This window comes from Drosophila kikkawai, chromosome 3R, assembly GCF_030179895.1.
Source record: "Drosophila kikkawai strain 14028-0561.14 chromosome 3R, DkikHiC1v2, whole genome shotgun sequence".
NCBI classification, from domain to species: Eukaryota; Metazoa; Arthropoda; class Insecta; order Diptera; family Drosophilidae; genus Drosophila; species Drosophila kikkawai.
The window spans coordinates 25,397,817-25,412,059 of record NC_091731.1 but is presented as its reverse complement, the minus strand read 5'-3'; the positions used below and the strand labels follow the sequence as shown (position 1 = coordinate 25,412,059).

The following is a 14,243-nucleotide window of genomic DNA, read 5'->3' as shown; positions in this document are numbered from 1 at the left end:
TTTTCGAAACTCCATTTAGGCAGCCAGACAGCGATATTCAAATGTTGTCAAAGTCGTCGATTATTCCAGGCAGCGCCTAACTACCGTTCCGAGAATGCAGTCGCGCAAACAAACACCCACCTAGGCCACCTCTCGACACCTTGGCATGCGGGGGTTGCGGATTGCGGATCCGGGGATTCATCGCACCCACTCCCAACTGGCCCGATAAATTTCACAAATCTCTCAAATCTCCTGGTCGCGACTCTTCAAAGATGTTTCGCTGGAAAAGCACACAGAAAGCTGAAAGCCCAAAACTGAAAGCCGAAAAACCGAAGACAGAAAAGAAAACTGCTCGAAGATGCTGCCGCTGCCGCCCTGCCGCTGCTGTATTTATGGCATTTGCATATATTTTGCATAACGCAATCGATGGCATCGACATGGAAAATATGTTGCCAGCGTCTGACTCTGACTCTGGGTCTGGGTCTGGGTCTGGGGCTGGCCATGGGTTCGAACTTGGACCAGTGGATACTGGGTACGAGGTACTAAGTATTCTGCTATTCTTAATTCGGCTCGGATACAACACACATTTGCATAGAGATGCGCATAGATTTGCTGGGAAATGATTGTGATTGTGTGTGCGGTGTTTCGGCTTCGGCTTAGGCTTCGGCTTTGGCTTAGTTGGCCATTTCCCACCGGCGAAAGTTGGCCAAAATGAGCAGAGAGCCGCCCTCAATAAGCTGGGAGGGAGCTCGGAGCCAAGCTAATGTATTTATGTATTCGCGAAAAATGATAATTAAGTCTACTTGTCGTCTATCTGGAAAATAAAATCTAAACAAGATATTTTTCATGCTCAAAGTAAAACTTTTCCGCTACAACCAAAACGTGCGCGCCCCCGAAAGCAGGGCCCAAAGTATGGCAGGGGCGGGGCCAGGGCTGGCTGTGTCGCCAGGCTTCCAAGTATCTGGCTGAGATATTAATATTTAAAATTCAGTAGCAACTTTTGGCACGTTATTGTTCGACTCCGAAGCATTTTCGCCAAGAGATTGTTATCAAAACAATTTCTGTTCGCCGCTCTAGCTCTAAACTCTAAACTCTTAACTGCAGATGCAGATACCGATCCGAAAATAAAATAAAAGATTTTGTTTGCCCTCGAATGGGGCTGGAGATTTTTTCGGTTAAATTCAGTAGCAGTTGCTTGACCCGGCGACTGAACTCAAATTTATTTTTTTTTTCCCCTGGCAAATTGCACTGCAGTCTGCAGGCTGATTGTCTTCAGCCAAAGGCAATAATCAACGACAGGCTGCCGGGCCACTGCAACTCCGACTGCAACGAGAGCAAATAAAATAAAGTCATGTTGCGGCCGCAATAGCGAGTTTTGTTCAATTTGTTAGCCAAACAAAGTAGACATTAATTGAACCCGGAATCTGTGGCCCACAACTAAATGAAGTAATAAATGCTGCATTTTTTGTGAGAAGATATTCGGTTCGCTGCTCCGAAGTGCCTCTAACTGCGTTTTGCGTTCTGCTTGTGCCGCTCACGTAGCAAGTGCCATAATTTGCAACACGTTCCCGGCCGGCCATCATCATCATCTTCTCGGCCATCAACCGATGGCATTTTCCAGCGGCAACATGCAAAGGAGGCTGGTCGAGGGGCCGAGCAATCAACACCTGTCCGCAGTGCAGGTAACCCTTCCACGAGGCGAGTTTCGAACGCATAATTTAAGCCCGGCTCTATTACACGTTGATAATCCGTGACGATCGATTGCCCAGTGATATCCACGGAGAGGCAATTAAGTAATGTGGCTGCCAGGCCGGCAACCAGCTATCCAGCATCGAAGAATCACAGCACCAGTGCGGGAAATTCAAATTACATTTATTACGATCTGCTTTAATCTGGTTATTTAGTTCACTTATCGAAATCTGGCGCGGAGCAGTCGGGTAAATTTGTTAAAAAGATATTGGCATTTATGTTGTTATTAGGTTTTATTAATGGTTGCGGTTGCGGCCGGCCAGTCCCAGCTTTTGATAAGCCCTGACACCGCACATCCAGAATCCAGCCAGGGTCATTTTCACGTCGCGCAATCCCAGAGTCCCAGAATCGCAGAATTCCATTTCCAGCTAACAGACCCCCAACCATAGTGGCTGCAATCAGAGATGGTGGTGATCTCGTGCTATTAGGAGATGCATTTGGTCTACAAATTTCTCTGAAAAGTATATTGATATTTAAACTAAAAATATTTTTGATCTTAGTATAACTTTATATATAAAAGAAAAGACAAACAATATTATTTAAAATTATTTAGGTTACTTAATAATTATTAGCATACATTTTAGTAGCTTTTACTTTATAAATTTAAAAGTTAAAAGTTTTATTTTTCGTAGAAATCATATCTGTCCTAATCAGAGTTAGTCAGTTAACCCTTTTTATTCGTGTCACGACACTTGGCCATATCCGATCGCGGCTTTTGGTGCATATCGCTGCGCAGATTTCCTTGGTTCTTGGCGTTGCAGCTTTCCTACATTTTCCTTCGGTCTCACACAGCGCGCACAATTGACGCGTGTTGGTGATTGCCATTGCTGGTACCTTTCCATTTAATGGTGTCCATATGATTCACGGCCCTCTGCTCCGGACTCGGACCGAAACTCCCGACTCCGACTCCGTTGCGAGCTCAGTGCACAGTGCACTCATCGGAGCCAGCCAGCCAGCGAGGGCAACGAAAAATTCGTTAAATACAATTGGATTTTTCAGCTTCAGCTTTTCTGCTGCACTGACGACGTGGCCGGGGACGTTGATGATGTGCCTCTGCCGCCACCTCCTCGTGGATCTCCCTGTGTGCCGGGAATCGTGCAATCGCTGGGCACAGGCACAGGCACAGGCTTTGGCACTGGGACTTGCACTGGGACTGCGACTTAGACTGGCACTCCCCCGCGGTGTGCCCTCCACCCGGCTGCCCTCTCCCTGCCCCTTACAAAAACAATTGCAATTTTCAACTAATGCTTATTGCGGGAAATCAGTTTAGGAAAAGCCAAAGGAGTCTGCCTCGCCGAATATGTGTGTGCACTTGAAAGAAATGTGTCGAGCTCTGGTGAGCTACGAAAAACTGGGGAAAGAGAATTTATTAATGACTTGAAATCTTTTCAAAGGCTTTTCAAATCACTTTCCATTTTTAAGTCTTCTCTTTTTAATTTTAATTTCAAATTGGTACTTTTTGAAGGTTATTTAAAAAAATAATGAATACATTTTCAAGTGTTCTGGAATCGCTGTCGGAGGCAGGAGTCGGATTAGGAGTCGGGGCTGGAGCTGATGCTGCAGCTGGGGATGGGGAAGGAGTTCGAAGTCATAGACAGAGCAGAGTCACCGTCACAGTCACCTGGGCTGAACTCTGGGCGAACTCGCTGGCTGCTCGCGGAGCAGAGCAGAGCAGCGCACTGTGAAAAGGTGAGTCCAGTCCACTAACAGTCGCCCCTTTGATGAAAACTGTAAATTTACGAACTTTACTTTAATCACCGAACATGAATCGCGCACAGCATGGAGCTGGCGAGGCCCGATTCTGATACCAATCCTGTATCCCCCCCGAATCCCCAGCTCTCTCGGAGGCTTCATAATCATCATCTTCATCGTCTTGGTCTTCTGCCGCCGAGATGTTGTGCTGTTTCTGGTTACTTTGCTTTTGGTATTGGCTTGGGTCTTGCCTTTGGCTTGGGTTTTGAGTGTCGAAATCTCTCGACGGGCTGTGTGTAAGTTATTTAACTTTTGTTGCCTTTTGAAATTTAATAATTTATTTTGTAGATTAATTGGGTTTAATTAAGTGGTAACGATGTGAAATTATGGATTTGTGCATTAGGTTTTCGCTTGGGGGAAACGGGCTTTAAGTTTGTTTTGAATAGCTTAAAATCTTTAAAGTACCTATTAAATATCCTTTCAAGGATGTACCCCTGATCGCCTCAAAAAAATCATCCCACCATCAACAAGCCTGTCCATAAACTAAGTTGAACAACTTTAGCTGTTTGCATGTTTCAGCTGGCCGAGTGAAAATATTTCTTAGCATTGCGACGCATGTTCAGAGTTTTGTTTGCTGTCGTTGTTTTCATGTTTTGATTTGCAACACGCCGGGATCCCTTTGTCCTCCGGTCAGCAGGAGTAGCCAGCCAAGGGAGTCCGAGTGCCAGAGTGACGGAGTGGCGGAGGGAGCGGCAGCAGGCGATAACAGGGAGCAGGAAGGCGCTCATTGACTTTGCCCTCGAAGTTGTCATTTGGTGCGTTGGCCGTTGCTTCCGATAACCCAGAGCAGACGAAGAGTCCCAGACATTACACAGGAAGAAAATATTATATTGAATAAATAATTTTTACAATATTTTTGGTACTACTGATATCAGCTAGAATGGGCTTATGGGAAACTATTCAATAATACTTGTGGAGGTATTGGGTAAGACCTGTCGAAATATTATAGAATATAAATTTATAGGTTTTCGATTTTTAATATCCATATTACATCCTATTCCTTAGGCCTTGCCCCCAATAAATAAGCATTTTTAAACTATAAACATTACTGGTATCTAGACAATAGTATCCTGATATTAGTTGTAGTTTTCTGCTATATATTTTCCCATTTTCATTTTATACAATCTGTCAGATTGTTTCGGGTGTAGGTCCCCATGACCATGGATGTGGGACTCTTCCGACTCTCCAAGCCATTCCACGTCGCAGCATGTTGTCAGTGTTTATGCGCTGCTCTGTCCATGCCAGGCTTTTCGGGCATACTTCTGTTCATTCTGCATTCTGTGCTGCCTCTCGATTTGTTTGGTTTTGTTTTGCTTCTGATTCCGATTTCGATTCTGGTTTTTGTTTTGGTCCTTTGTGTCGTCAATTGGTCGAGTGCGTGCTTTGTTGCCATCTCAGTCGTCCATCGAGTGTTTATGCCTTTGTTTTGACTTCGGCCTCGACTCGATTTTGTATCTGATAATTTATTGCCCGGCTTGTGCCAAAAAAAAAAAAAAGGAAAGAAAGAAGCTGGAATTCAACCAAAAGGGAAAAGGATCTGTCGTGTGCCCGGAGAGATGCTCTCGGCCACAGTACCGGAGATATGCGGGACTCCCGATGGCGGGTCTCTCAGAGGGCAACGGCAACACCTTCGCATCTGTTACTACTTTGGCAGCGGTAGTAGCCCCTGATTTTGGTCACTTTTGTAGCCGTGTTGCTGTTACAACTGTGTTGTGTCCTCTGTTTATGGGCTGCTCCTCTTCCCAAAAACCCCGATTGTCGATTCCCGGACCCCTTGTGGGTCCAACAATGGCCACAAATGAAAAATCCACTCCGACTCATTGTGTCGCCTGTCACCTGGAATTAGTAACTACAAGTATGTTAAAAGGTTCATTCATGTTGCGCTTGTTTTGACTTTTGTTTCGCGCCATCCTCTCCGTCCTCTGGAAGACATTTGTAGTTCTCGGTTTGGTCTGGGATTCGTTCTGGGGACCCCGACATCGTGGTATCACGGTATCAATTTCGCCTGGCTGCTTCACGGTGTTCCCTTGTCCGTAAATTGATAGCCAGCCAAAATAGTCGGCATATTTGCCATGCACAATTTGTGCTTGACAACGGAAAACTCGAAACAGCAAATGTATTTCTCAAGTATTGGTCTTTAAAGTGTTTTTAATTCGGAATCTGGAGTGGGATGGGAAGTTTTAAATACTCCAAAAATTATTTATTTAAAATTACAAATGTGCTTTATAACTAAATAGTGATGTTGCTTTATAACATAGCAAAGAGAGTGTTTGGCCAAATATAGCAATAATCTGCTTAGAATTTAATTTCTTATACTGCTGCCTTAATATTCCATGACTGTTCGGATAACAAATCATTAGTCTTTGCCTTACAGGAGCAGTTTTTGGAGTGAGGTAAATGGTTCTCCGAATAAGGCTCATATTTGTTAGCATTATATTCCGTAGGTCTATTCTCACAGACCGAAATGGCCAAGTCAATGCGTTTTTGGGAAATGCTTATGATATGAAGAAGCTCGTTGATGTTGTTGAGGTTGGCAAACTCCGGTTTATTGACAGCTTCTTCAAGATTGTATAGACTCTTGTCCTGAGTTTGGTTGAGCATGGCCAGCTGGTTAAGCAGGGATGTCGCCTTGATAATGGAGGTCTCGGTGAGATTTCTAAGCAATGGCAGAGTGCTCAGTTCATCTTCAGAAGTAACCTGAGATACATTTATGTGACCAAATGATTCCTTCAAGTTGTTTACTCTTGGAGTAATGTATTGCTTAAGAATCTGTTTAACTAGGCTCAGCTTATCATCCAATCCCTTCGAATTGCGCAGGATTTGTTCTTGCATTCCGATAAGTTTGCTCGAAAAGTTGTTTACACGATCACGATTTAATTCTCGGAATCTAAGCAAATATGACACAGTATTAATGGTCCGATTTCCAAAATAGTCCACCTTGTATATGGAGTTGACCAAGCTTTGCAAAAGATCGGCTTCCGAAACAGCGAGAGATCCCGTCACATTCAACAGGAGCTTTTCAATGTCATTGATCCGGGATAAGGACTTGACTTGCTTGTCTAGATCCGAAATGATGTTCGACGTTTCGGAGTTTAAAATATTAGCCAAAAAGTCAGACTTGGTCAAAGCAACTGTATTCTCAGCCAGGAGGGCTAAGAATATTTCTTCTTCTGGCGGCTTGGGAGTGGTTGTAGTTGAAGCAGTTGTTGTAATAACTGTAGAAGTTGCTGTTGAACTTTCTGTTGTTGAAGTTACGGTTGTTGAAGAGGTATCTCTTGTTGAAGCACTTGTTGTATTTTCGTTTGTGGGGGTCGCCGTTATAATTGTGGCTTCAGTTACTCCAAATCCTACAAATAAGGCCGCTGGTTGGGCACCATCGTCATCCACAAAATCCGGGGAGTCCTCAATGTGTACAGTCTGATTTGAAGGCGGATCTACTGCCCAGGCAACCACAGCAAACACCAATAATATGATTGTAGTGGGAAGATTCATTTTCGGGTCTCTGCGGTCGCTGGTATAATAATAAACTGAATTCTGACGGCCTTCACCCCTGCTTAAATATGCTGATTTACATTTCGCCCACCTCTTCACGTTCACAATGTCAAGTGCAGGTGTGTTATCGGAGAGCTTCTTCTTATTCTCCGAAGTTGTTTCGTGCTCTGGATTATCGGTTCTATGTTATGCTTTGTGGGTCACTTTTACCAGCGCGAGTTTAATGTTTGAAGCCGATTCTGGTTCATTGGAATGGGGGGCAGTGGCAAACAAAGAGACGGACACAAAAATGAACACATGGCTCGATTTCCCCATCCCATCAGTTGAAAAGCTAACTATTAACCACATAAAAGTCAACGCCAGCCACATGGGGGTCACACTCAAAGTCAAATTTTAATGAAAAAGTGATTCATCATTTAAGCGGCTGCATCAATTAACGGCCAAACGGGGTGAGTTTGGGGCCCGAAGGGTGGGCCTCTCAATAAGCGGGTCAAATTAGAATAAATAGTTACACAAACAAGCGGACCCCTTTGCTCCCGCCCTCGGGGGAACGGGGTGGAGTGCGGGAAATATTGCAACAAATCAAAAAATTAAAAATAAATAAAAATGAATTGAATAATTTAGGTCACCCATGTCTCGCTCGCTCCCTGAAATGCACAAAACCCATGAATGAGTCGAGTCAAGATGATGATGGTTGCCGCCGTTAGTGGTTCAATGGGATTGGGTTAGTTTCGGTTTTCTTGGGCTATTCTTCTCTAATTAATTGCCGCATAATTCATGAATTGCATGCTGGAAGACTCTGAACGATAATAGACTATAACAAGAAATCTAGGAAATGTAATTTGTATATTTTATTTTAAAAATATTAAAACTAAAAAATAAATATTTATACTTTTTTTGTACAAATAGTTAAGGTGAGAAATTTTAAAGCTCAACATAAAATAAAATATTAAAAAATTTTCCTCAATCTTTATAACTTTTAAAGTTTCCAAATCAGACGAATGACATTGTTTTACTCTTATTTAAGCATTGTTTTCGTAGTTTTCCCCAGTGTAGGGGAAGTAATTTCAATAAATATTCTATTAGTCTATTGAAAAACATGAAAATATTATGAAAATTGTCTTTCTTTCGGTGCCGCTCTTATGCTGGTTGACATTTAAACCCATTTCGATACGAAGATTCCAACGGGGGTTGCCACGGATGGGGGCATTGTGTTCCGGGGGCACTGCAACCGCATGGCATGCAATTATGCATTCATCAAGATTATGACACGACATGCGAGTTCCTCTTGTGTCTTTAGCAGCAAATGAATTTGTACTTTAGCTGTGGGTGATGTTCTCGTTGCCAGTTTTTTCTGCCTCTTCTGCTGCTGCTGCGACTGCTGCTGCTGTGTTTTGATAGAACAATTTTGCCGGCAGCACACGCGATTTGGAAGCGGCGCGTAATTAATCGTCAAATGAGTTTAATTGTTTATGTCTCTCGCTCGCGTCTGTGAACCGAGCGCGGTGTCTTCAGATGCCCGCCAGATAGGAAAACATAACATAAAAATTTGGCTCACAAGCACTTAACTAAGAGTTTAACTAATGGCCTCAACTAAAAACAAACTGTGCAGCGCATAAGCCCTTTTTATTTATTTATTTAATTTATTTATGGATGCAGGGCATTTTGGTATTTCGTTAATGAAACATACCAGCTTCTTTTTCTTTCCATAGAAAGATATTCTCATTACAAGTTCATCAGTCCTGCTATTAGCTCTGGAAATTAAAAACCAGCTAAGGGAAAATTAGAAAAACACAAAAATTGGGGAAAAACAATTACAGCCGGGGGGTGCCAAGTCACATGGCCGGGACCAAGACCCCTGTATCCTGACTCCTGGTCCTGGTTCCTGACATACGCCGGGGTTCACCATTCATCATCAGCCAAGTGCAACCGCAGCCTGGGCCTGTGGCCGCCCGCTGATTAAGACAAAAACAACAAAATTAACAAAAAATTTGCATTTTAATACGAAAATTCAAGCTCAAGCTAAAAAATAAAAAGTTGTATCCTCCTCCTTGGTTCCGGTTCCATCGCAGGGGTGCAGAGGGGGGCTAAAAACAAAAGGAGGGCTAATAATTTTATCAGCGACAAACAGTTGACAAAATCAGCAAAATTTTTTTTCAGCCAGGTCCTGCATCCGTTTGGCGTGGAAACTTAAATTAACTGTGAAAGAGACCACGCAGCCAGGACATTTGTCTTGTCTCACTCCCGGGCAGTGCGATTTTCCCTGGATGGGGGATGGCACTTGGGAGTCGGGGCAGGGTCTGTCTTGGAGATTATTAATCATCTTTTGTGCGCGTCTTTTGGCTTTTCGTATGCCTCATTGCAGGCACAGCCAAGCCAAGTCCTCTTTGAACTTTTTGACTGGCTCTGCTTTTGCAGAGGAAATCCTTTTCTAAGGAAATTATTTTGTGTTCTTTTTCTTTTTCAGTTTCAGTTATACTTTGTATGGCGAGACTTGTTTTAGATTCTGGCTAATGAATTTCTGTTGATAAAGAACTTCATAAATTTTCAACTTAATTAAGTTGCACCCGCTTGTCAGCTGGCAGCTTAGAACGTGAGAGAGACTTCTGCTTGGGTTTCTTAGAAAAAGCGGGGGTTTTGCGGTGCTCATGATATGAGAGTGCTCAGGTGGATTGATTTACAGCTCGTACAGCTAATTAAGATTGTTAAGATGCTGGTAAAAATGTCAGTTATCACCCGCTCAGGCGATACGAGCGCTAAGATACATGATAAAATATACGAGCACTATTCATTGGACTATCTATTATCTTAGACTTTGCGATTTCCCATTTTTGTGTTATAAAGTGGTAAGTAAATTGTTTTTTCCCAGCCATTATTTCATTTGCCTTTACCCCTAGGGTAAGCTTCTTTGATTTTTCTAAACTCCAGGAAGTGTGCCAGCTCTGAGAGGGAAACCTCTGTCCTTTCAGCTCAACTTCGCCCCGTCTGTTTGGGCTTAAAGCGTTAATTCGTAATTTATGTGTCACACGAATCGAAATTGAATGCCAGGCGAAATTATGGAATATTTATCATTTCACACAAGTCCAACCGAAGTGAGCCAAACTTAGCCACCTCCAGGTAAGTTTATGCACTCAGGGAAAAAGTGCTTCTACCTTTTTATTATTATGAGTAGAACTCAATTGAATTTGGGCTTCATTTGCTGGGTTTTGGATCACAATACGTAGAATAAAGTGGTTTTTAAAAATAAATTTGTGATTTCTATGTTAGTTTTAAATATATTTTTTGTTCCAGTGTGACGATAAAGCAGGGAACTCCGTGGCAACTGGGGCCAAGGAGCGTTTGTCAATTCGAATTACGAATTACGACAAAGTGCGCTTAAGTTATGTGCGTGTTTCGTTCGCGGCGGAGAAAGGGACTGCAGTCTGCAGTTGGCCATAAAGTCGATCTCCCTTTTGGCCAACTGCCGGGATATTGTGGCTGCTAACCGTAAACAGCGCACAAGGAGTGAAATATTTATAACGTTTGCATACAGTCCGCCGAGAAGAAAGGAATGCAACCGCCGGCGGCCAATGGGCAATGTCCAGTGTCCAGTGTCCACCGCCATCGTCTGGCAGTCCTTGCAGCAGTGGCAAGTGTTAATTGGAATCAATTTGATAATCTCCTCACCCGATCCCGGCATACGGGTCCGCCGGGCTGCTATGCTGAGTTCATGATAATTTCGCGGATGTGCGTTTTTGATTGAAAATTACGCTGTGGGGGGCAGTGTGCCCTGGCCGAGACCGAACGCGAACCCAAACCCGAGGCCGAGTGATTCCCTTTTATCGCACAAAGCGCATAATTCAAGGTGAATTAATTTAAATGCCAATTTATGGCCAAAACATTCGTGTGTGTGTTAAATGGAGCAATGCAGCCCAGAACGGGTCCAGAATAACTGTAACTGCGAGCGACAGATTGATCATAAATTAAGCTTTATATTGCGAAACTGTTCCCTTGATAAATTTGTACTGGAAATGGGTTTTGTTGGCCGAAGCCAGGGTCTACAAACATACATACATATAAAAGTAGTCGTATTTTTTTGAAAGTTGAATAAACTAATAGTATGTCTTTCGTTAACGTTGAATATTTACTATACTAAGATCCATAAGTAATACACTGGGAAATCATTGAACAAGTCCAGAGAGCCTTCTCATTGCCAGACTGACCCCTTCTTAGCTTCTCTTCTAATTAAAGCAGTGGCAAGGGTGCCATCGGTCCAAATAACCACCCACATCGCTGGCCAAAAACCCACCCGCAGCAGGAGCAAGGCTGACATGTGGCTGATTAACATATTATGCGACAAAGTGCCACTGGACACACCGCACACACCGCTCAGACACAGATTCGGACAGATAGGAGGGAACTGTGGCAATTCAACGCCTGTCACTGGCTGTTTGCGCAGATAATTCACGCCAACGCCAAACCAAAACCAAAACCAGACCGACTTCGAGTTCGGGCTGGGGGTTCGGATTCAGATACAGATACAGCCACGAGATTCAGATCCAGATCGGAGGGACCACAGAGTGAGCTTGTCTCGGTTTTTTGGGTAATTGAAAAAGTTACCTCGACTGCGGTGTATCTGGGAAGTGGGATCTGGTGCACGGGATATGGGATATGCCGTACACAGCGATGGCTATCGATGTTGGCGATAGGTGAGTGAGAGACGACAGCCAGCCAATTAAGGGTTAAACACTCTGCATATGCAGGCTCTGTGTCTTTGTCTGTGATTTGCATAATTCCGGGTGGTGTATCTCCGCCGGTGTCCAATTTCATTAGCAATGTGGTCCAATCCCCAAACGACAGTGTTTTCAAATGGAACTTTCAGCATATCTGTCACCGAAATGTGTGCGTGGCGAGAGTCTGAGGCCGAGTCCCAGGCCTTTTTGTCACATTACGAGCATTTACATAAAATGAAATTGAATACGTTGCGGATTTTTGGACATGTGGCCCGGGACAGCCCCAGCCCGGACAAGACGGACGACAACCCTGTCAACCCTCTCGCTATCCCTTTGTCATAATTTAATTAGCAAAGGTAACAAATGAATGGTGACCCCCCAACATCGTTCAGGACATTGTTTGACCCCCGGCTCCTTGAGGGACATGATAAATTTGCAGCCATTTCGCACAAGTCATAAATTAGGCAATCGGAATTTGTTTTCCAATTACACATATTTCACACCGCACGCCAAATAACTTAGCTTCACTGTCAGACGCTCGCGGAAAAATGGCAGTGGGAGAATCGAAGGCTATTTCTATTTGATAATTTATAACGCACGGCAGCCGGGCCAACAAGTACAAATTGTCAAAAGTGTTTTGCATCTCGAGAGGCGACCAAGCCGACCACCCATGGTGGAGGCACACCACCATCGCCCGCTCTCCTGACCCCGGAGACTGCCACGCGTTCGTAACGAGTCACAAATTCGCATTGCAATTGACCAGACTCTCGGCGCAGTCTCAGTCTCCCATCATAATTTCCCGGCCAACAACACCTTCCGCAGTCCGGTTTTTCTCTTTTTTTTTTTTAGCAGCCACTTGAGGTGGAGTGGAGAGGAGCGGTTGCCACCCGCTTGGACAGCATTTGCCTTGGCATTTCGTGCCACCCAACTGGCCGCTTATTTTTGCGTATTAACGCGCGAAATAATATTTTATTTTGACCATCGTCAAAGGATTGAAAAATGCCCCCTAATATCTTAGGGTCTTTGTGACGGCTTTGTGTGTCCAGCGAGGATCGGGGACCGAGGACAGAGGACCGAGACCATGGACCATGCGAAATGCCTATATGTGGTCCTCTTCGCTCTCGGTAAGCTTATATAATTATTCTTTCTTTTCAGGCAACGTGTTTTGCATATGAAAGGCGCAGAAAAATGGATTGTACAGGTAAACGGAACAGATTTCAAAAGAAGCTTTTGTGAGGAGTCCACTATTTAAATATTTAAATTTAATATAAACATGTTTTAAGTGTGAATATGTTTAGCCTTAAAAAAAGCGATTTGTTAAATAAATAAAAAGCAAAATAAACCTTTATTTAGCAATTTTATGTTTCAGCCAGCACTTACTCTACACTTTTGATTGCCATTATCTTTACGTTCATTATCGAATTATTTTCAACAGATATTTAATACTGAAAACCATTTACTTTTCAAGCACATTCGATCTATCCATATTGATTCTGTAACATGCCAGCTAAATTGAAAGATTGCGCCAGGCAGCTCTTTGGCCTTTTGGTTGTATTAAATTAGTCTCAGTTTTGTAATGGCTTGTCCAAATAATTTAATAGTTATTCTGAGCAATTTTCCGCACAATTTTCCATAGCTCGTTTACGGCATCATAAAGACAACAATTTGTGGTACGAAATATAGTTCACGGACACACCTCCTTGCGCGGCAAATTGCAATTCTTCAAGCCGGATTCCCACGTTCCACCGCCACAAGAGTGAGCCAGCGAGCGAGCCGAGTGTGAATGCGAATGCAAATTCAGGGGATCAATCACTCGCCTAGAGCCACTTGCTCGACTCGATCTTCTCCAGAGCAGCAGGAGGAGAAATAGTGGAAGCAACCGTTACCTTCCTCTTCTCACTCTCGGCCAATTGGTCACAAAATCTTAACACCTCGGCCAAGGTTGGGGGATGATCGGCCGATGATGATCGCAGCAAGCTGATCACTCAGTGGCGACCATTAAAGTCAAATCATTTTTCACATTTAGATGCTGGCCAACGAGGAGATACTCAGTGGATGCAGTGGAACCCGGTGAGGCACGGCGGCTTCAATTGATGCCCAAATCCGAGTCCATCCATCTGAAATTGCCCCGATCACGATTCGCGGGGCGAACGAAATATATTCGATGGCAATTGCGATGGTCTGCGACTGGGCCTGCACAGAAAGAAAGAAATGGTTAGAGTGTCAGTGAAATAGCCAGGGATTTGAAATCAATTTAATTAGTGACGAAAAGTGATCCGTTGAATATTTGGTATTTCATTTATTGTTAATCTTTCCTGTAAAAATCTTAAGAACATGAATAGAAAATATCTTCTGATTTAATCTTATTATTTTCTTTACAAAATTCTAGATTTTTTGTTGAGTGCAGCTTTGGTACTAGTCCGAGGGCTTACATAAAAGTAATCAAATCAACACCTCCATCAACTCCTTTGGCTACGCTCCAACCGCAAAATGCCTTCCTTATTTCGGAGCCTGACCAATTTGGGTTTGGTAATTTTTCTCTCTCGGACTCAGACTCCG

At 43.5% G+C, this 14,243-nt stretch overlaps 1 protein-coding gene across 1 annotated transcript; it reads right to left on the bottom strand.

The window, feature by feature from the left end:
• Positions 1-5,574: 5,574 nt before the first annotated feature.
• LOC108080426 (uncharacterized) lies at positions 5,575-7,297 on the bottom strand. Its single transcript, XM_017175158.3, has one exon. The coding sequence runs from the start codon at positions 6,970-6,972 to the stop codon at positions 5,791-5,793; it is 1,182 nt and encodes a 393-aa protein (XP_017030647.1). The 5' UTR covers positions 6,973-7,297; the 3' UTR covers positions 5,575-5,790.
• Between the last annotated feature and the right edge of the window lie 6,946 nt (positions 7,298-14,243).

What these genes read in the sequence shown, in the direction of transcription:
- LOC108080426 (XM_017175158.3), bottom strand. Translation starts at nt 6,972, where the DNA reads ATGAATCTTCCCACTACAATCATATTATTGGTGTTTGCTGTGGTTGCC.